General features: G+C 37.8%; 1 protein-coding gene across 3 annotated transcripts in view; it reads right to left on the reverse strand.

Moving 5' to 3' along the window:
• Positions 1 to 3,091: 3,091 nt before the first annotated feature.
• The window catches only part of FBXO25 (F-box protein 25), a 30,500-nt gene continuing 10,969 nt past the window's right edge, over positions 3,092 to 22,622 (reverse strand). For 2 of the 3 annotated variants that reach the window (XM_082302377.1, XM_082302378.1), the window contains exons 4-11: positions 22,428 to 22,477; positions 19,425 to 19,517; positions 15,811 to 15,904; positions 14,926 to 15,110; positions 12,848 to 13,030; positions 10,642 to 10,785; positions 6,762 to 6,788; positions 3,092 to 4,255 (exon numbers count right to left, since the gene is read on the reverse strand). In XM_082302377.1, the coding sequence (XP_082158503.1) occupies positions 4,166 to 4,255; positions 6,762 to 6,788; positions 10,642 to 10,785; positions 12,848 to 13,030; positions 14,926 to 15,110; positions 15,811 to 15,904; positions 19,425 to 19,517; positions 22,428 to 22,477 (866 nt within the window). In that variant the 3' untranslated portion in view covers positions 3,092 to 4,165. The remainder of the gene's footprint in view (positions 4,256 to 6,761; positions 6,789 to 10,641; positions 10,786 to 12,847; positions 13,031 to 14,925; positions 15,111 to 15,810; positions 15,905 to 19,424; positions 19,518 to 22,427; positions 22,478 to 22,622) is intronic. The other variant, XM_082302379.1, reaches the window with a different exon arrangement.

The raw sequence follows: 22,622 nt of genomic DNA on the forward strand, positions 1-22,622 counted from the left end.
CGGTGCCAGTCCTAGTGGAGAGCTCTTGATTTGAGCTTGGTGTTTTCTTGACATTCAGCTTCTTCCTGCTCCTAAAGCAACTTAATGCATTTCCAAGGGATGGGGAACAGGGGGAAAGAAAGAGCAAGGTCCCACTCCTCTGTTTTTTCCAGGTAAGAGTTTCAGTCCTGTCTGACATTCAAGTAGAAAGGTTCACTCAGTGCTCTTGGAAAAGGTCCATGACTGAGTGTCTTTTCCCAGAAACAGGTGAACAAAACTGTTGGGAGAGAATGTAACAAAAAAGGCCAGGAGTCTCTAGAAGACAAGGTTTGGGAGGCAGTGACTGTGGAGTGGGAAGGAAGATCCTGTTTTCCAAAACTGTGATTTCAAGCTCCTTGTGGACTATGGCAGAGAATGTCCTGATTGCCTTTGAATCAATATTGTTTCTCAGGACTAGAATTCACTAAAACCCAAATCACCCAGGATTGGGAAGTGATCATGGAGGGGCCACAGTTAAAACATTATTTCCCACCATCGCCACTGCAAAATCTGTCTCTAAGCAGATCCAGGTTTGGGGACAAAAGCTGTGGAGCTGTGCTGTAGAGATTAAGAACACATTTCAAGGCACCCTTTCTACTGAAAGGGACAGCACTTGCCTTTCTTTGCCTGGGGCAGCATCACACAGGAGGCCGAAGAGCAGAGGTTTCACACTAAGGCATAACCCTTCTCATGGTTACAAATGGTTTAGGTTACATGAGTGAGTGCTGCTGTAAAGGAAAAGGAGATGAATTCAGGCTCTCAAAATACATTCTATGCTTCAGGTGAGGTATCAACAAGATTGTTATCCTAAAAATGAAATTCTTTCCCCTCTCTTTATGTGATTTAAAAAAAACAAAACAACAGACCAACACAAAAACCCAAACCCCACCAACCCTATTACCAACACTGCCTTAGCTTTTTTGCGGAAGTAACACAATTGAAAGTTATCCTGTTAGGCATCCGATGACTTCAGATCACATAGTTAATCAAGCTTGTATTTGCCTAGTCTAAGCAATGTATTCACTAAATATTTAACTAGTTCGTGGAACTATTCCCAAAGCTCAGTTTTGCTGAGTGTTAAAAGCTTGTGACACTGCTCATGACAATGTGATTCTGCACTTAGTGTTTAAGTTTTTTTTTTTAAAGAGAGTCCTGAACTGAAATGCTTCTCAGCACATCTGTGAACATCTCCCACCTCTTCTGTTTTTTTGTTAAACCAGAAGAAAGGTTTAAAAAGCCACCTTACTGGCTTTGGGGCCTGGTGGGCACCAAGTTGAACAAGAGCCAAGCAATGTGCCCTTGACACAAATAAGGTTAGTGGGCTACATGGACCTACTGCAGGGAGTCAAGTGAAGGGTCACAAAGATGATAAAGGTGTAAAGAAAAGGAGATGACTGGAGCATCTGTCCTGTGACAAAACACTGAGGGAGCTGGAACTATTCAGCCTGGAGAAGATAAGGCTCAGGGGGGGTCTCATCATCTAGAAATACCTGAAGGGAAGGTGGAAGGAAAAGGGAGCCAGGCTCTTGTCACTGGGCACTGAAAGGACCAGAGGGAAGAGGCATAAATCAGAACAGAGGAGGTATGTTACCTGAACATCAGGAAATGCTCTGTTTCTGTGAGGGTAAGCAAGCACTGGCACAGGCTGCCCAGAGAGGCTGTAGAGTCTCTTTCCTTGGAGATATTCAAAAGCCATCTGGACACAGTTCTGGACAAAGTCCTAGACAACCAGGTCTAGCCATCCCTGCTTCAGCTGTGCCCCTTCCACCCTCAACCAACCTGTGAGAGTAGAATGAAGCCTCTGAAATACAAGGCAGAGTCCTGCTTCTTGTCATCTTAGCTCCTGCCCTCTGAGACCAATGAGGCATATCCTGGTTATTGTAAATGGATAGCCACACACAGGAACACATCTCAGAATTTAACCTTCACCCTGTAAAAGGCTTTTTTTGCTACTGAAGAAAGAGCAATACAACAAGTAGTGAAAGGGAGAGTAAGCCTGACTGCTGTCACCTAACAATTCTAAGAGAACAGAAGATTAGTTTTACAAATACTGATTTTTTTTCCAAACCTGTCTTAAAGTGGCTTATAAGACCTTAAAATAACTTCTCTCCCTCCTCAATTCAGTGGCTAGGAGAGAGGTTCCTCTCAGCTCTCTTAATACCTTTCCCCAAGTGTCACTTTATTTGTCTTTTCCAGTGCTGGGCAGCTCTTAGGTAACAGTGTAAGAGCTTTGCCCTCTGCCTGCAGGAGAGGTGGTTCTGCACAGTCCCTCAGCAGAGGCCTTCAGCACAAGGGGAAGAGCTCACAGCAGCATTAAACCAAATGCTGGCTTTAAAACCATTCTATGAAGCTCTGAGAAAGCATACATGTATTTATAGGAAGTTTTATGAAGGGTAGCAAAACTACAACCACAGTAAAGGAGTGATTAGTGGATGTCAGCTGTCACCAGCCACTGTCAAGGTTACTGAGGCCACAGAGACAGGAAAGCACCTGATCTATTACAGGAATTAAAGAAATGGGGGGCAAATTGTTGTTAAATAAGGGCTGCTGGGTCCTTAACAAATCCAGTGGCTACAGCAGTGTGTGGCTGGGAATGCAAGGCTTGCAGTAATGCTCTGAATGAACAGGAATAAGAATGGGTGTCCTTGGCTCCACACCTGACCATTACTATGGCCATAGCCAACACGTGAATTGAAAGAGAAAAAAAAAATCCACAAACCCCTGTATTGAAAAATCCACCTATCAGCAATTCAATTCAATCACCAAGATTTAAATTAACATAAAACTACTTCTTGAGGAAATAAATATTCTCTTCTTCTTGTGCAGCCTATTAACAGCCCAGCTATCCTATTAAAAAAAGGGCTAATACAACCACTGTAAAGCAATAGCATTAGGACTGCTTGTATGCTTCTCATTCTGTTACCAATTAGTACAGACAACAGGTTACAGAAAGATCTTACAAAATTCAAATTGACTCATCGCTATGCATCAAGAGGCTTCTAAGAAGAACAGATAAAAACATGATTTATTACACTGTAAAAAACTAGATTCAGAACAAGCAAGTGCAGAATATGGTACATTATTTATTTTTTCTGTATATTACATATTGTTAAATTTCATTGACAAACCCAAAACTTCCATAATTTTTCCTTTACCTGCTTAAGCCAAGTAATTTATTTTGTTCTACAGGATAGAACAAAACAGCTTCCTGGAGAATTGATCATCTGATTAACTTGGCAGAAGGTGCTCCAGCTCAGACTGACTGTCAGTGTTTCCCGTAGTTTGTCAGGTTAGAACCTCAGCTGGTAGTGTTCTGCCACTGTACCAGTCTAGAAATAAGCAACTCCATTCTCATTAAATTTCAATAATGTTTTCTTCTTAGAAGATGAATTAATGCAGTTGCATTTGTAGACATTCCATATAAATGAAGGCTATAGCTACCATCAGAAAGATTTCCAGTAGCCCCAGATTGGTGTCATGAGTTCTGCAGGATGTGCTAAGATAGGTTATATGTTTAATAAAGTCCTTAAGAAAAATAAATATTTTTGAATAATGTATGTACAAAAATTGGTTGTTTTCCTTCATTCATATAGGTTCAACAGCAGATATAACCAGTTATATTTTATTCACTAGCTCACAATAATTAATGCCACCTTTGTAATGATGTAGTAAGAGTCTAAGAGAATATTGGCCTATTCTTTATAATAGTGCAAATTATATGGAGGTGTTTTGAAAGCCATGGCTTCTAGAAAGAAGGATTAACAAAAAAACCCCTCCTTTGGTCCCTGCAAGAGTAGGTTAATTCTTCCATGAAATTTTCAAAACTCCCCTACATAATTTTAACCAACTATTAAGGCGTCAAAAGCATGGATTTAAAGTTGAGATTAAAGTGGCCTTTCTTGGACATGAAAAAAAGTCCACTGGAGATTTCCTGACAAAGAAATTTTCTTAATGTTTCTCCTTCTCCTCCTCTCTATTCTGCACAAAAGCAATACACCAAATAAACCTCTCTGATAATCCCCCCCATATATTTTTTTAAACTACAATAAAACATTACACTTAAATATATTGCACAAAAAGCATAACATATCCTGCCTGACTCTTCACAAAAATGGCCACAAACACAGGAGAACAGCTACTGAACATCTCAAAATTTGAAGAGATCAATGAAATGCTGAGGAGATACTGGCATGAGACAGGTGTTTGGATCACTGGCTGTGCAGGGGTGTCCTGTATCCTGAAAAATGAAGGAGAAAAATATGTAAGTTCTCTTTCCATATTCAGTCTCCCCTCCCCCCCAAGTAAAGGAAAAGGAAAAGGAAAAAAAAACAAACAAAGAACAATTCTCTCCTTCTACCAAAACCAGAACCCAAGTTGGTGCCCTTGAAAAAGTATCATCTTCCTTATACATTATTTTTTGATAAGCATAACAAAAAGGCAAAAAGGCACCTGCTTTGTTGAACCTAAATTGTTGGTTTAATCAAAGCCTGATGTCAGCTATTGCTTTGGGGGAAAATGACCCCCTTGCTTTGAAAATGATGGGCAGCAGATACTTCCTCAAAAAACCTGAGCAGTTTGAATTTTTGAATTCCCAGTCTTAGAAGCTTTTCTACCTTATTATGGTTTTCCCCTCATATCTTTCTTTTCCTACCTTTTCCACAAGTGAAATGAAAGCAGTGCCTTAAAAGAGAAGTTGGCACCTAGGCAAATTAGGAGTTGAGAAGTTAGACAGGATGCAAAGGCTTTCTGCAAATTCACTAAGCCTGCAGTGCTATCTTTCCTCTTACAGAAAACTGACCTCAGCAGAACTGCCTGATTATTTAAGATTCAAATTCCTCTTTGAAAAAAAAAGGTTTTGCACTTTATTAGAACCCCCTAAATGAGGGAAATGCAGAGGTGTAATGAGAAGAAGTTCCCAGACAGTTCAATTGAGAAGTTAAACAGCTTGGTCAGTGTTGTAAGGCTCAGAAGTGTCCTCACCAGGCTTTAAGGAGTTTCTCTCCCTTTTCCAGTAATATTGATGAACTCACCATGTGAGGCAAGAAAACTAGATAAATACATGGCAAATTGATCACAGACTACTGTGGTCTTCATTGCTTTTGTTTCCATAGGAAGTGAAATTACATGCAGTTCAGTTAACAGAAGGAAAGAATCTCTAAGGGCTTTTTTTCTCACTGCCACATTCCCACCCAAAGTCTTTGCAGCACCAAAGTACACCAGGTGAAACACATTCTAAATACTGTTCAGCTTTTCCAGTGCAATTTGTTACTCAATAGATTTATTACCTGTGTTTTTCCATTAAGTCTATAGAGGACTACATGAATATACCATGTGGTGTCAACCCCTTCCCACTCTTTTTAATAATTGCTTTAACATCACCTGAGAAACAGTTGTTAGGTTCATGACATAGAGGGAAAAACAAACACACACATGAAAAAAGAGACCCAGGTAGAACTGCCTATTAGGGGAATCTGCAGATGAGGAAGACCAAATGACCAAGACCAAAACCAGCAGTGTTAAACTTAACACCTTCATCTTGAGATGACATCTGCAAGGAAGAGCTGCACCACACCAGAAAACACTCTTAAAGGTAGTTGCTAATGGACTATTATCTTCTCTACCCATTGCCATGTCAATGTCATGTCATTACTTTCCTAGCTTCCAGGAAAAAGCACCATCAGAATTGCAATTCTGGGAAGCAAGGTAGGTAGGGTTTATCCTCGTTTAGTACTAATTTATACTCCTGAATATTTTAGACTGAGTTTGTAACATCCTATCTGCTTTCTTTGCACATCATTACAAAAACACTCTTGAAAGCTCTGCCTAGGCAGGAATTACAGGTACAATAAAAATCTCAGAGATCACTTATTGGTGTTTTTAGTAATTGAAAACAACAAGTTTTATAGTGAAAAAGGTGATGAGGACTGAAAAGAATAATCATAACTTCCCTGTAATTGAGTATTCCTCCTTTCAAGAGAAATATATTTTCATTGCATTTATATTTAATAGTGTTAAATCATACTGATTTCGAGGTATCAAAGCTAAAGCAGACTTCTTTTAAAATAAGGAGAGAATTTCCCAGGAGGAGTGTTTACTGGCAAATGTAGTTGTTTCCCTCAAAATTTAGCATAGCTAGACATTAAGAAGCACTGCATAAGTATTCTCACCATTTCTTCATTCAGAAGGCAACAATATAATTGCTTCCCTTGACTATCCCAAGTCACATGCAGCCTGTTTTGTAGAATTCCTTTTCAGAGAGATTCTCCATAAAAATAAATATGACTACAGCATTCCAAGTGCAATAAAATCAATTCTAGTACCTCCATATGAAAGTTATCTGAGGTACATGTTACTCTTTTCAGATTTAAGTACTGAATTAAATACATCAGGGAGTACAGAAAACAGTTTATATTAACACTGAGTGCAGAGAAACTATTTCTTAGCAAAATCTGGCTGATCTCACTGACACCTATGCTCATTAGAAATTGAATTATGATTCCTAGTTTAAATGGCTTTAAGAGGGAATATGGCAAAAATAAAAGACAAAACAATGAAAAACTGAGATGGGAATTCATTACTACCTTTATCTAAAAGGCAACAAGAAACAAAACTATTCCTGCTGCTAAACTGATGTGCAGAAACAAAAATCAAAACAAAGAGCATCAGATGATTAGAAAGGAACACATTATTTACTTCAACATTACAGAACAGTCAGCAATGAAAACAGATGAGACAGGAAATACCTGGAGTAACAAAGCAAGGTGGTAGTCCTTTGAGATCGTGAAGGAAGCAGGAAGGAGAGCCGTAAAGTAAAAGAAGCAGAGTTAAGGTTTATTTAAGCAAAAGTTCATAAGCCATTTAGAAAAAATCTTTTATTCTTGTGGCATATCACAAGCAGCTTTGTGAGAACCAGAATCAGCACAAATCCCAAGAAGACTAAAACCAAGTGTTATGCAAAGGGCTTACACTGTTTTCATAAAGCCCTGGAAACTGAAAGAAGAAAAGGTATTTCAGCTTCTGTGGCCATGTCTGAGATAACTGAAGAGTGCTACTAAGTAAGCTTAAGAAAAAAGAACCTGCCAGAATTGCAATGGTGCCTAGTGGAACAGAAGAAATAGTACACACAAAAGCACTCACGAAGGCATCACACAATAATTAGTCATTACTTTCGCACTACTGAAATTGTGTTTTTCTCAGTTTCATCATGGACAAATCCTTTAACAAGAAGTCATTTTTGAAAACAGACATTCAATATGAAAATTTTCTTATGACTCCCTCCTAACACAGAAGAGTACAAAAGCCACTGTACTTCCAACAAAGAACTTAGGAGACTCCTATGTACTATATATAAATTTACTTTGGTCACAGATCTTAGACAAGTACAGGAATACAAATGCCTCTTCCTGAAAAGCTCAAAGACTTGTTAAAAATCCCCTATGCTTATTATAGCATACTAAAAAAGTGAGAAGTCATTTCCCTACTTCAACAGTTCAATAGCTAATTCGATTCAGCAGCCATCAGTCCCTTCTTTTGCAAGGCCTTCTTTGAAAAGAACACAAAACAAGAGGGCTCTAAGAATTTCCTGTGTGTAGCCCTCTCATGTTGCAAGCAATTACATTATATTATCAATTTCATAAACTGCTGAAAATTCTTCTCATCACTAGCTAGGCCTAGTGCTTTGGGACTATTTCAGACCCTTGTGGCTTTGGTTCTTAGAAACTCTTAACTCTCAGCACACTTACTCAAAACTACAATTTACTTGCATTGTGGATGTCCCTTAGTGTAAATCATTTCCCTAAGCAGTCTCATGCTTATGCACCACTTCTCTGTCTCCAAAACCAATTTATGGAGAGCAGTCACATTCCTTGGTAGCTTTAACACAGCTGAGTTAAGAGAAACTAATCATTCCTAGTTCTTCTTCATGTCCTGATCACTTTAGCACTTTTTTCTCTGCAACTATTCCAATGTCTTGCTTTGTTCTTTAATGAGGGAAGAAAAATAAAAATAGATGCCCTATGAAGAAGTTCAGCTATGCCTGAAGTTCTTCTGAATGCCCTTGGAAACAAAAGTTGCCTGACTTCAGAATTATACTATTAAAAGAAGAAACAAAAGTTTTACATATTATCAGCTATCTGAAGAATACAGTGCTTCCATTTGTTTCAAGATTCAAACACTTGCTACTTTCCCTCGATAAAATAACTGATTTATCTTTTAAAATTTGGATTTGGTGGAAGTGTTTTTGTTGGCTTTTTGCTTTGGTTTTTTTGGGGTTTTTCTTGCTATGCATTACAGATACAATTGTATGTCAAGCACTCATATTTAATTTAACAATCTTTCTAATCACTGAGTGACCAGCACTACTTGACCCACATTGCCCTGTAAAAAGAGGGACAGTATTTCAGATCAAAAATTAACCTGCCCCTGCCAATAAAGGTCCCAATTATGCATAAATCAATTAATTTAACAATCTATTTCAGCCTGATCATCATTTATTTTAAGACAGAGACAAGGCTTATTAGATGCCAAGACTAGAGAAGGAACACTGCAGTGTAGGGTCACAGAATGATCAGGTCAGGAGCACCTCAGGAGGTCTCCAGCCCAGCCTCCTGCTCAAGGCAGGCTAAGCTGTGAGATCAGACCAGGCTCCTCTGAGCTTTTTCAGTCAGTTCCTGATCACATCCAAGGATGGAAGCTGCATCAGCCCTATTGTCAAACTGTTCCCTTGCTTGGCTGTCCTCATGGCAGGCTCTTCTGTCCCTCTGAAGCAGTCTCCTCCAGCCACTCCTCACAGGGCAAGTCCTCCAGCCTCCCTGATTATATGACCCTCACCTGAACTTCCTCCAGTTTACCAGGATCTTCTCTGTACTGGAAGCCTCACTGGATGCAGTATCCCAGATGGTCTAATGAGTGCAGCATGAAAAGGGATAATGGCTTTCCTCAACATGCTGACTGTGCTCTTGTTAAAACAGCTGATCCCAAACACCTGCTCCAGTATTTTTGTGCAGAAGCACACAACTGATCTATAACTGCACTGTAACTTTAAGACCTGCCCAAATCTCTAGGATGAGGCAGTCAGCACCAGAATGGTGATCTAGGAGGTACTGCTCATCAATCCAAAGTACCTTTAGAACTTCCTGTGCTGTGTTTCAAAGAATTTAAAAGTCCAAGACGAGCCCTATTATTCCAGCAGTAGATTGGAACAGGTGTCTTATCACTTTGACTACTATAATCTACTACTGGAATACTACTGCAACCTGCACAGGTTCACTGCCTCTTCCTGTCACACCATCTCCAAAGTTAAACATTTAACTCCAAACACATTTAAAGTAATTCCTAATATTAGAGACTTGTACTTTAAATTATACAAAGATCAAAATGAGAGAAATCTAGTGTAGAAAGCATCAACTCTTTACACAGTGAAGGCAGACAATCCAAAGAAATCTGATACCACAAGTGCTCATCTAAATGCATCTGTGTATTTACCTTTGAAATCTCCCCTTTTAAAGAGAGGCTTTACCCTACATATGGAGCTACAAGCTGAAGACTTACTCCACAGCAATAAAGGTTCTTAGTCATTCTTGACACAGATCCTTCAGCAAACGTCCAGGCTTTTCACAGTAGAAGCCAATTCTGGCTACCTGCTTTCCTACTATTAATTTTGCAGAACATTACTACCAGGAAGGGCTCCCATGATATCAAAAATACTCAAGATAACATAATTAAGGAACATGCTATCTCTAGCAGGATTTAGCTTACCCTGCTAAACAGCCTAGGCTTTTCAAAGGAAAATAAAAAAAGTCTCACACTGACATACAACTTCTCTTAAAAATCATATAAATATCACACAAGAGCAACTAATTTATGTTAATTAGAATACAAGTAATATGATTATTTTCCAAGATTTCTCAAACACTTCTTACTCTGCTGTCCACTTAACACTATCCATATCTGATCTTTCAGCTGCAAAATTAAAGAAGTCTCACTAATTAGAAGGCTTTGTTATAGTGCAACACAGTAAAAGCAGGACTATGTAATCCCACATGTTAAAGAGAAGGATGCTCTACTGAAATTAAAATCATGCCCTACTGAAATTAAAATCATCCTGTAAGACAACATATGCTTCATAGTAAACCTCAAGACCAGGGTAAAACACACTCTGGATGAAGTTTTACATTCCTCCAAGCTTCATATGGGACAGAAACAAAAATATAAAAATACAGACCTCTACACCACTGTGGTAGGAAAAATGTAGTAATTATTTCTCATTAGAGATGAACTGATTATCATGGCATCATTAGAAAACACTAACTTCAGACTAGTCCCTCACAACTTTCCATAAGATCAAATTAATAAAAGTAGACAGTAACTCTTTCCACATGGCACTTTTCACTGCAATTCTAAGTACTGAGGTTATCAGATATCAAGAAGTAAGAAGGCAAGATTAAGAACAACTTTAGAATTTAATATGGATTTTCTGGAAGTTTTATACATTATTTTAAAGTTAGATATTAGTTACCCAATCACATTTCATATGAGAAAGCTGACAAGATGACCTTAATATTTTTCCTTGCAGATGATCACCTGTTTGAACTTATTTCTGATTATCTGTTTCAAAGCTCTTACCTTCCAAAACAGAATACTACAGTGTCGACAGAAATGCAAGGTGTCCCCATACTGTTCCTTTATTGGGTAACATTTCTGAAGTGCAAAGTACATCAGCTTCCAGTCAATGTGACCTTTCTCTGATGGAATCAAATGCCTACAAAACTAGACATAAAATTAATATCTTCCTTTAAAATTGCTGTAGTCAATGCAGGCAAAGGACAGGGGAATGTGGGGGGAAGGTTGTTAAACTGAAGTTTTGTAACTAGAATTCTTAGAAGTCAGTATTATGACATCATACATCTCTGCAAAGCAGTGAGAGAGATCTGGCCACAAAAAAGATAGAAGGCAAAGACTAAAAATAGAAGAATGCATATTTGCCAAGAAAAACTAGGCCATACACAGCTGATCTAATTCTACTGTCTCAATATTATTCTAATTATAGTCAAGAAGCATTTAACAAAACAGTATTTAGAGCTGTAAGCAATTAATTTTATCCTTTAAAAAAAACCCAAACCACTCAGGAATAAGATTTAGAAACACGATTGTGCATTATGGATAGCGGTTTTCTGATAAAGCATTATGGATTTATATAAAGCTCTTTAATTTTAAAAGCATATACATGATTATTTTTCACATTTGGTTGTGATCTTTCTAGAAGGACAGCAATAATTAGTGATTGATGTACTTCTTGAGGACCTAATCTGCATGTAAAGATTAGCTGATGCACAACAGCGATCTCCCCCCAGCTTGAGAGACAGCCAAGGTTTATTAACTATGTATTTATAAAAGACTTCTGTTCCACTCAGTGTGGATTAATGCTAATACATTGAGAGCTTTCTTCATTCAGAAGACAATTCCTGGATGGGGAGAGAGTAGCACTGCTTTTCTGATTTCAGCTACACTTCACTTTGTTTCATAATGGCTCTTATTTTTTCCAACAGTGCTCTTCAGATATCAATTATGTTTTTGTGATTGTTTCAATGGTTCAACAAATATACTGCAGAGGACAGACAAAAAAACAACCTAACGTGATTCTGTGGCTTATTAAGACAGAAAACTTTTAAAAAGAGGAAGCAGAATTTGATATGGCAGAATAAATAAAATCATTAGATTTCTATCATTTATAACTTAGTAAGAAATTGAATGTGAACATTCAGGACATACTGGAAACACTGTACAAGAGTACTTTATGTGGCATAGAGATAGCTAATTTCACTGAAATCCTCAAGGATCTTTTTCCCTGCATTACCCTAGTATAAGAAGTTCCTCTCTAACCAGTTTTGTCACTGTTCAATAGAGCTTACCTCATCTACCCTCAAAATCCACTCAACTGCTACATAAGCTTAAATTTGTTATCCTTGTAACTTCACCTTGAATTCTTCTGGGCTGCTTCTGAAGATGGGTTTTCAGTTTGCTTTTGTCTGTCTAGTTTTTCCACAGTTACTTCTAAAACCTTTCATGTCACAAAAAAAAAAAATCTTATTTGGGTCAACTGTGCATGAGTTAATTGATCTTCAGTTCTGTCTTACCCATCACAAAAATACTTAATCTGGTAGTCACCAAGCAACTTCAACCTGTCAGATTTTTAAGAATGGGCACTTGCGCTTCCTCCAGTACGGAATGTACTGGGCTTCAAAAGCTCTTCCTCCAGCTCTCATGAGGTAACTTTCTTAGGTTTATTTTCACCTAGTCTGACTTTTTTCCCAGCATTTATTAATGGGAGAAAACAAAGACAGTTCTGGAGTCATTCCTAGATTACTTTAATGCTCTTTATGAGGAAGTGACAGGAAAGTCCTACTTCTCTTTTTGTTATTAATTTCAAAGCACTTGTTCTAGGCTTCTTAGCAAAAATTCAGTTTGGCTTCTCCAGAATTTTCACGTATGTTAAAAGTCTGAGCAACCTGTCTGCCTACCTTAGTAAAGCAAGCTCTACTTTAGGGGAACACTTTAGAGGTATCCTCTACAACACTGGTTAGGCAGCTTTTAAAAAAGCCCATCTTGTAATAGACTTTTAAAAATAATGGAAAGAACAGCCCAGTAGTTATCCTAAACTCACAGACATACTGAAGGCAATATTTAGGAGGAATCAAGCCCCAAATACAGAGAAAACTCATGATTACTGCGCAATGATAAACTTTTAATCTCAAAAAAGGCAAGTTCATGCTCCACTATTAGTATATAGTATCAAAAAGGCTACATTTATACAAAAACCAGGGTTAATTACCTGCTTTTCTGCAAAATGGTACTGGCAGAGTTTTTTCCACAACTGTCTGTCTTCACTAAGCATGTACAAAGTTGGGGTCACTTGACCCAGAGTAATAATGTCCCAGCCATCAGAGAACCTGTATAAGATGTTATTCAGCATATGGAGAGGGAGATCGCTAAGCGTAAGTCCATTGTTGACTTGCTGGAAATAAGAGTTGGAGACTTTTAGCTACAGAAAACATTACAGTATAAAGTACAAATAAAATTCTTTACTTTAGAGGTATCTCAGGTCTTAGTTTAGTTTTATCAAATCATTAAGTAAAATCTATGGTTAATTCTTGCCTACAACTATTCTCTAACTGCTGTTGAAAATTGAAATGACTAATGGTACAGAAGGAGCAACAGACTGTAAGTTTGTAACTCATGGCTTTCTTACTGTTAAAATAAACATATCCTAAATTCATTATTTAAATTTCAAATAATTTTTGAAACACTTCTGCTCTCTCAATATCATGCAGTCTTGAAAACTATAATATAGTCATTTCCATCTTTACTGTGCTAAACCCTTAACTACAGTAAAGGTATGAACCAATTATTTCTAACTTGGTTGGATCACTACAGTTTCTCAATTTTTATTAAGAAACAAAACACATGTCAACTTGCCTTAAGACAACTAGAGCACAGAATAGAATACAGAATACAGGACTGAAGATCAGAGATACAAAATGAAAGCATTATGGAAGTCAGAGGCAGAAGAGAGCAGGATAATTTCTGAACTCTGGAGACAGTTCCCCCTGATATATAAATGAGAAGATCTGCAGAGCTGAGAGATTAGAGCACTGAAGAAGTTTTCATTAAGACTATACATCTCTGTGAACTGTAGTGGGGTAAGCTACGCCACAGCTCCTACACGACTAAAGCTGGAGCCCACAGTGCCAGGTGGCAGAGGCCCAGGAGGCTGGAGGCAGTGCCCGGCTGGCAGTGAGGGAGCACGGGCAGTGCCAGCGCCAGGGAGCAGAGCTGCCCCAGCCCAAGGCGGTGGCAGCACAGCAGCCCTGCACCCGCGGGCTCGCACTTCTGTTTCCTTCCGAGCCATTCACCTCACTTATAGACCAGACTTTGCACAGAGCCATCTGGGACTGCTGGGGCTGTTCCTCTGTTGAGGAATGAATATGTGAGCACTACAGATGCAAGATTTCTCATGGGCTACTTCAGCCAACGTCAAACAGCTCCGAGGGAATTGTCACGCTGGAAGGAAACAAGCACAGCAGTAACTGCACTGTCTGTGCAGAAGTGTCTGTGCTCTGGTTGCCTGGCACATGAAAACTGCTGAGACCAGGTTCCTCATTTCTCCTTTCTATTCCAAAAGTAGCTCGTTTATTCAGATAACCGGCTCACATAGAAAGGACAATTCCAAAATTTCATAGCTGAAAGCCAGTAGACAAAACACTTGTATGACTTTACAGTGAGTGATATCTTATAGCATTTCTTCCAGGAGTAACCCAGCCAGATTAAGAAAAAATTGCCGGCTTATCATCAGAAGTTTCCACTATAAAACCCTGGAATAGTGCATACCACATGCTTTGAACACAGTCACATGAGGAGAATCCAGATGCTGAAGTCATTATCTTTTCTTATTTTTTACAAAAGCAACTGTGCTAATGAATAAATCTGCAAAATTGCTATTTGAATGATTTCTTTTTTTCCTCTTTTCTTGATACACCTCCAGAATGCCTTTTAGATTTTTATTTCTTCATTTGTAGAAAACTTATTTTGGAATTTAAAATTTGGGGGTTTTCCCCCATCTCTATCTGACAATCTAGAGAATTTTTTTTAACTTGAGAGAGAAAATAAATTCTAACTCTACTACAAACCAGCAGTACAGACATTGTAGCAGTTTTCATTAGCAAAAAGCTATTAACACATTAGAAAATTAAGTTGATGCCATTTAATTAATTTCATATTACTTCTTTAAAAACCAAAAGAAGTAAAACTGTTTAAAATGTATTTGAAACTTGGTTCACTTACAGATCCTCAATCAATATTCAATATAATCTCCCTCCCCCAAATATTATTTAATATGATTTAATAATATACCTTGTTCATCTGAAGGTTTTTTAATTGTTGTTGCCACAGAAGGATAGTTTCTAATCGGCAAATCCAAATATTGATGTTGCCTACCAACACAGATTTTCCTACTCCCCTAATCAGTATACAGAGAGTAGAACTCAGATCCTGTAGAAGATCTTTGATCAATCGTGGATTATATTGGTCTTCCATAACTGGAAAACAAAACAAACCAAATACAGTTTTGGTTCACAGAGTTAACCATGCTAATCAACACCTTTTCTACAGGAACTAATTACAACTCAGTTGTTTGTGTACAAAAATGCCCTAATTCCCACCAAGACATTCACTGGTGCTGTTCCATATACACAAGATCAATAATTAACAATTTCACAGGCAAATTTGCTGCAACATTTCAAGCTATGCATTTGCAAACTTAATGCCAAACAGCTAGCTATAAATCCAAATTCTTCAGTTCAAAGCAGACAGTATAACATCTCCATTTAGTGTGGTTACCAGAAAAAAAGAAAAATCAATAAAATGTAATGTCTTTTTCTTAAAATAATCAAAACACATGTATTTTGAGTCTCAGTACATCATGCAAACTTAAGCCCAAACATTTTATTAACCTAAAAGCTTTCACATTTTGTGAAGAGTATAATTTAACAGTAACCAATAATTTCTGAATAGAATCTAAATGTCACTTAATTTCACCAACCTGTTCAATAGACATTATTCAATAACTAACAGAAAACAACTTATTGCAATCATGCAATGGGAAGTATGAAACCTTGCACTAAGCATGCTATTGCTATGTCTTACAATGTAAAAATGGTAATAAAACTTAAAAAAAATTAATAGCTTAGTTACAGCAATTAAATCTGAACAGTCAGATTAAAAATCCTTGGGTCTTACCCTTCTGCACAATTTTGTCCAAAATGTTAAAGTAGTTCTTCTGTGCTGCACCACTCAGTGAAGTTAACTGGGATTTTGCAATTAACTGCAAAAGCTAAGATAAAAAATTAAAAGTCAGAAGGACGGAAGTAAAACATGATTTAAAATGCACACTTAGTGCATACACTCACCTACAACAGCCTGGCATTTTGTGAAAATATAACTACAGAGTTCAGAAGACAAAGTAAGATATGTGGAAAGCTTTAGGCATTCCCACTGGCATCCCATGAACAATTCCTGAAGGATGTACATTTTCAAAATACTGTACAAATACTGGTGCTTATCTCTGACAAAGCAGATGACATACAGACTTTATGAGCTGTAGTGAAGTAACAGAGAGAATCTGTTTCAGGGGCTCACAAATGCAAATGTGAATTTGGATGTACCTGGATCCTGAAATCCTTGACAGATTTGGTGGCCAGGAACATCACCCTGAACTGATACCAGCTACCAGAATTACAGCTTCTGAGTGAAGGTATCATACTGGTCAAACTGAAGTGTGATGGATTTAGTGCACTACTTTCTACTCATGGAGAGGAAATACCCTTTTTTGCCTAAACTAGGGGGGAAAAAAAAATTCCTGTATTACTCCTACATTCAGGTCCCTGGTAGAATAAACCACAGTGGTCTTATAATCAGCAGTGTACAAACCATGTCAGTAACTTTCCTTTGGGAATGGTTTAGAGCAAAAACCAAAACAGTTTAAGTTCTTTCTGCACATGAATGACAAGATATAGCTACTAGAGGCAGCCCTTGCTCCATTCTGGCACATTTGCTTTTATATTTTAGATTCATTTTTGTAGCTGATAAGAACCATTAGCTCTTCAACAAAAAATGGTCTCTTATTATGAGAGACTTTGATGTTGTGACATTATTACAGTGTTTAGAGGTGTGGCACTGAGCTTTGCAATTGCACTTTATAACAGTGAGTTCAGAACAAGTGCTCTCAACATACTGGAAAGGGAAAGCAGGGAGCAGAAAACACCATTCCCTACAGAGTGCTCCCACCACTGACCTGCAGAGTGTTCCTGTGTAGGGTAGCATTGAGTGTTGGCACAGAGGATGAAAGAGATCAAGCTTGCCAAAAATTATATTGTATCTTCATTTCTAAAACACCAATTTGACACTTCACTCAACATTAATCTTCCTTGGGAGGAAGAAAGAATACACCTGTTCTGTCCCTGATTTAATAATGTTCCTTCTGGCTTCTCTGCACGATCTCTGACAAAACATTATGTACTATGAAAGAAAGAAATAATTATCCTGATGTATTTAAATACAAGCACTCTTGTCTCAAAAATTATATAAACAGGTATCAGGATCTTTTTGTTGGCTTTTCCAAAGCCTATTAGCTTGATTAATAATTTGGAATATACCTAGACGTCTCTGGCAGTCTGCCAGTTCAAGCAAGTAGGTACATTTGTCTTGATTAAAAAAAAAAAATCAGTTATGTTGCTCAGTCTAAAGATCAAATCAAAAGACAAATTCCACCTGACTGATTTTAATGAAGATTACAATTTCAGTGAAAGGTAATATGCAAGGATTAAGACAATTTTAGCAAAAGCAAGGTAGGAGGACTACAAGGATCTGACACACTGATACAAGCAGAGCCATAGCTTATGTTGTCTACTACAGATTATAACTTTGAATGGATCATCTCTTCAGTCAGATGGAAAAATTTGGAAAAAACCGACCCATATCAAATTCAATGTATCAAAATTTAACAGCTACGAAATTATCAATATACTACAGCACCATCAAATACAAAAATCTAACTGATCCTACCTTCTCCCCCTCACTCCTCATCCTAAAAGGGTCCTGGACAGACATCTATATTAACTTTTAATAATGAATGGCGTATTTTTACTTAGTTGGAGAATCATCTTGGTGGCCTGGGATCAAAGAAGAACTAGAGTAGGGACTGATCTTTAAAAAAAAGTATTCTTGATTTATACCTTGCTATCAACAAGCAGCCACCACCTCAGGGGAACTGCTGCAAAGACAAATCAAAGTTTTGTATTTGTAAAACAATTCTAAATTTTAAAAATTCCAAACAAATTCTGAAATATTTAGAGGATTTTGAAAGTCTATCTACTATTTTAAATTCACATAGATTCCTTAGGGTCTATTATTAACAGACTAATGGTTTGGATTGCAAAGCCAAATTTCTGAATTTTAAAAGTAGTGCTCCTTCCTCAATGATCTTAAGCCTGACTGACTAAACCAGCATTTTGTATTCCTTGGCAAACAGAAGAAAAACTGGTCAACGTGCTTATGTTGGACTTTGCACTTTGACTTGATCAACTGTTTTGAGTAACCCAGTTTAGGCACTGCAGCATCTAAAACTAATGCAAAATTCTAGATCTGCATTCCTTTTACCTGCTTGCTCTTCAAGTGAGGCGCCCAAGGTTGACACCATTTATACGAATCACCTTTTGTAGGTGCTTTGTTTTTTTTCTTCCTACTGTTCAAGGCTGAGAAGTCTTGGGAAAGATCACAGCTCTTGATTCTTCTCCCAAAACAGCATTAAAAAGTAATGTTCTAAACCACAACACATACATGTACCAAAAAACCCCGAAACCCTGCAAGGGAAACAAACCAGGCAAGTACACTAACCACTACCCTGGAAGCAAACTCTTTTTGCTTTGTTTCCACATCTCTTGTTTTTCTGAAAGTACAATACATTGCCTCAGCTTCACAGGCAATGATAGAATGTGTTTTCTCTCCAAATACTGCACAACCTAGTGGTAAGGGTGTTCTCCTGGTATGTTTATTTAATTTTTATTTGTGTCTTTTCAACTTCTGGATGCATTCCAACAAATACAATACTTGTGAACAGCCTCACCACAGAACTGAACTCTAGTCCTGATGTGACTCACATTTTGAGCTTCTCTAGGAGCTGGAACAAGCACTTTACTGCATCAGGTTAGATAATAAAATAAACCTGGGGCTAGAAAGAAATCAGTATCCCCAGAACAAGCATTTCCAAATGGGCAGCTGATTAGGCATTGAGGTAATTAAGGCTGGAGTCTCAAGTTTTAAGGGATGTTAAAGACAAATGCATAGATATCTTCTCCTTGATAAAAAAATTGTGCAGTCAGCCACAGGACTAGTAAGAAGTTGCAGAAGATACCGAAATATCAAAATATTTACACATCAAGTATTCTTCTGGAAATTGTTATTTTAAGCATATTTAAGATGTAGCAAATATTTAAGATGAGTAACACTTTGCTATTTTTGGTTGTATAGAAATTGTTTTACCTTTAAAGAGAGTTCATTACCCAGACTGGCGAACAACAATTGAAACTACCATCAATGTCTCCCTCTAAATACACAGCACACTGGCCATCACCATCCCCCCTCTAGCTATAGGCTTTCAGACAGCCATATACTGCGTTTTCACCAAAGAAAATTTACTCAGTTTAAAGTTGTTGCTTGCATTATAAATTACATATGAACAGGGTATTTACACAATTACAAACCGTTACCTGTTCAGTGCAAAAATACTCCTTTTGTACACACAGGCACATCAGCAAATGCATTTTTCTAATATGCATATAAAATAAAGAGCTTACTTTGACCACATAATTGAACCTCCTGATGTCCTGAATCGCACTTGAAAAGTCTAAGCGGTTAAACGCTTCTCCCAAGGTGCAATAGCCGTGTCTCTGACAAGAGGAAAAAACACACTTTAAATGGAAGGAAACAAAGACAAAATTGAGCAAAACATTCAGAAAAGCACGCTGACATGCAGCTGATGCTAATGGATACCATGCTCCCTGGAAATACAGTGCCTCTGGACTGAAGAGTTCTTTTTTCTACAAGAAATTAAATGAAACCAGATATGCTATTTGTAACTAAGAGGTACATAGGCAAGGCCTTTCAATTCATACTAAGTGTGTAATCTGGCATCACTGGTATTTGATTTCCCTGGGAATCTACTCCACTCTTGCAGAGTGCCACGATGCTGGCATTTGCCATGCACAAGGAAGAGCTTGCCTGTACAGCAATCTGAGCCTACAAGTATGAGAATTATCTGATTCACACTTGAGGGTAAGAACACAGCTAGTTGCTTCTGGGATCAGAAGAACAAATGGTCTCAACATCAAATAGAATTTATTTTGGTGCTAGAAGCTTAGGCACCACAAGCAAAAACAACTGCATTTCCTTTGGTACTTCTCCACATCTTAATGTGAAAATGGAAGTTTCAGAGGCTGTTGTGAATGACTTAAGGTGGTAGTAGCAGCCCAAAATGACATGAGATCACGTAAACTCAGTATATTTAGAGCCACAAAGCCACATTGGAGCCCAGGACCAAATATACTGAGGCTAGGAAAAAACTCTTAACTGGTAAAAGATAGTTTTGCAGAGCAGTGTGCTACTATGGTTTTATTAGCCATGGGAAGGAGGCGGATAAATAATTATTTGAAGCTCATTCCTAGACAGACTTCCTTGGTAAATTATGTGATGGTGACAAATTTGACAGTACAAATTAATGTTCCTTTTTGCGACCCAATGAAAGCTTACCCTGCATGTGCCCCAGTGGGACAGGACAGTTAACAATTCACTGCAGAGTGGTGATAATTACTGCCTATTAGTTAACAACCAAATTCAGGATTGTCCTGCTTGCTCATTCAGCTGATACAGCTCAGATCCAAGCACACTGCACACTTCACAATATGTGCACCTTGCTTAGCTAATAGCAGTGAATGAACACATACAGTTAACTAAACTTTTGTTGAAATTTAAATATTTGTGGCTGTTCTCTGGCTAAACAGTTATCATAAGGTTATGCTTGAAACATTAACATGAGAGACATTTCCTTGAACAGATTTCTATGAAACTACAGCTCTACCTTTCCCAGTGTACCGTCATGACAAAATTATTCAAAAAGCATCTCTAATTTCATTTCAGCTACACACATGCATTTGTTTTGGTTTTCTTTCATTTCAATGCTCTCTCCTGCAGCATGTTTCATATGTTCCTTATCAAGACCTTCCTAACTTGTCATTTTGCCCCAAAAACGAGTATCCAGTTTGGGAAAAAAATGTTTCCTAGTTGTGAGTCTGCTATTTCAAAATCAAGAAAGATCAGAACCTGTAAGAAAAACTAGAGCCTCTAAATAATGTTTTAGATTAGCTTAAATTGTTGCTCTGAAATTTTTGGTTCATGTATGCTTATTCCTTGCTACTTTTTGAACCTTCTACTCTAAGCTTTTAAATTTATACAAAGAATAACTTGAAATATTAGTGTTTAATTCTAACCATCCTTACTTTGTTTTTTAAATTAAAAAACCCAAATAAACTTGAAAGGTGAATAGTCAAATATCAGAAGATAACCAAAATATTTTGTCCACTCTGACTGGACAAGAAACAAAAGCAAATACTTACACATCACTAGTACACCAACTTCTGCATAAGTAGGGGAAAAAATAATCCCTATATATACAGGTTATGAAGGACACCAATGAGAGATTTTAGGCTATTTGTATTTTGGCCTCTATATAGTTTGAAACCTCAGCTTAACACCATTACCATTCAAAGGGCCACAATGACTGGTGGCAGGCAGTCTGTTGTCCCCCTGCTCCTTCTCACCCTAATTTGAGATGGCACAAAGGGAAAAAGCATGCTTGAGACTTTTGCAGACCAATCTAAGTTAACCTCATCTAGAAGATAAAGCAGAAAGAGGGCTGTGAATCTGGTGAAAGGCTTTACAGTACCCTTCAGATATAGACAGGCAGTCTCTGGGTCACTGGTCTACAAGGTCTGCAAAGTCTTGCAGTATGTCCTTTGTGTAAGCTCTCCTCAATAGCATGCCCTTCCTGAGTAAAAAGCTCTGTATTGTCTCTCTCAGCTCTAAAATGCAAAGCTACTTTTGCCTGCATGACTACAATCATCACACTCACCTCCATCCTTCTCTCCTGGCTGGTATTACTATGTGGATGTAAAACCTCTTTACTGGTGTTCAAGGTCCACACATCCCAGACAGCCATGGCAATCAGCACAGGATGAAACTCAAACTTCAAGAGTTTAATCTCTACATAGAATGGATGTATTTTAACTCTTGGCTTTCCAAGAGGTCATTCCAAGAGCTTTCATGTTTCCTTTACAGTTACATGATACAGTTTTTATCCCAAACTGAAAGCATATGGACTTTGTTGATCCTCTTTGTAAAGTTTGAAACTGATGTTTTACTTACTTCCATTCAAATTTACACCAAGATTCCAAAATATCAGGTGGCTGCCTGCAAGCAACTTCTTTGGAGATGTTTCTCTGGTTTTGCAAATACTTTCAATTTCAGTTCAAAGAGAGGCAGTAGAAACACAGATGGGCTTGTATAAGTAGTGGAGAACTGTATGTCTATCCTTGCAAGTTCCCACATCTCTGCCACAAAGACCTACCTAGAAGTCACTTTGCCAGCTGCCTTTGCCTCACCATGTGCAGGTCTCCAGTGTTGCCAAAGAAGAGAGTAAAGCATAAGCCCTAAGACCACATGGCAAAAATGCTTTTTTCAATATGCTTTCTGTCAATTAAGAACCACAAAGACTGTAGGAATCGACCCACACCATGCAGACTTACTTCCCTGGTGCTCTCTTTATGAACATAAATCCACTTTTCACGATAAAAACCTAAAAGAAAATCAAAATATAAGCATTTTAGGCTTCCACATTAGTTAATGCCTTCCACAAAGAAACTCAACTAAACATATAATTTTCAATAAAATGCTTCATAAGATAGTAGAACATTTTTAATGAAGGAAGTTTATAAAGCCTA

The sequence above is a fragment of the Coloeus monedula genome (genome assembly GCF_965178545.1).
Source record: "Coloeus monedula genome assembly, chromosome: 2".
Lineage (NCBI taxonomy): Eukaryota > Metazoa > Chordata > Aves > Passeriformes > Corvidae > Coloeus > Coloeus monedula.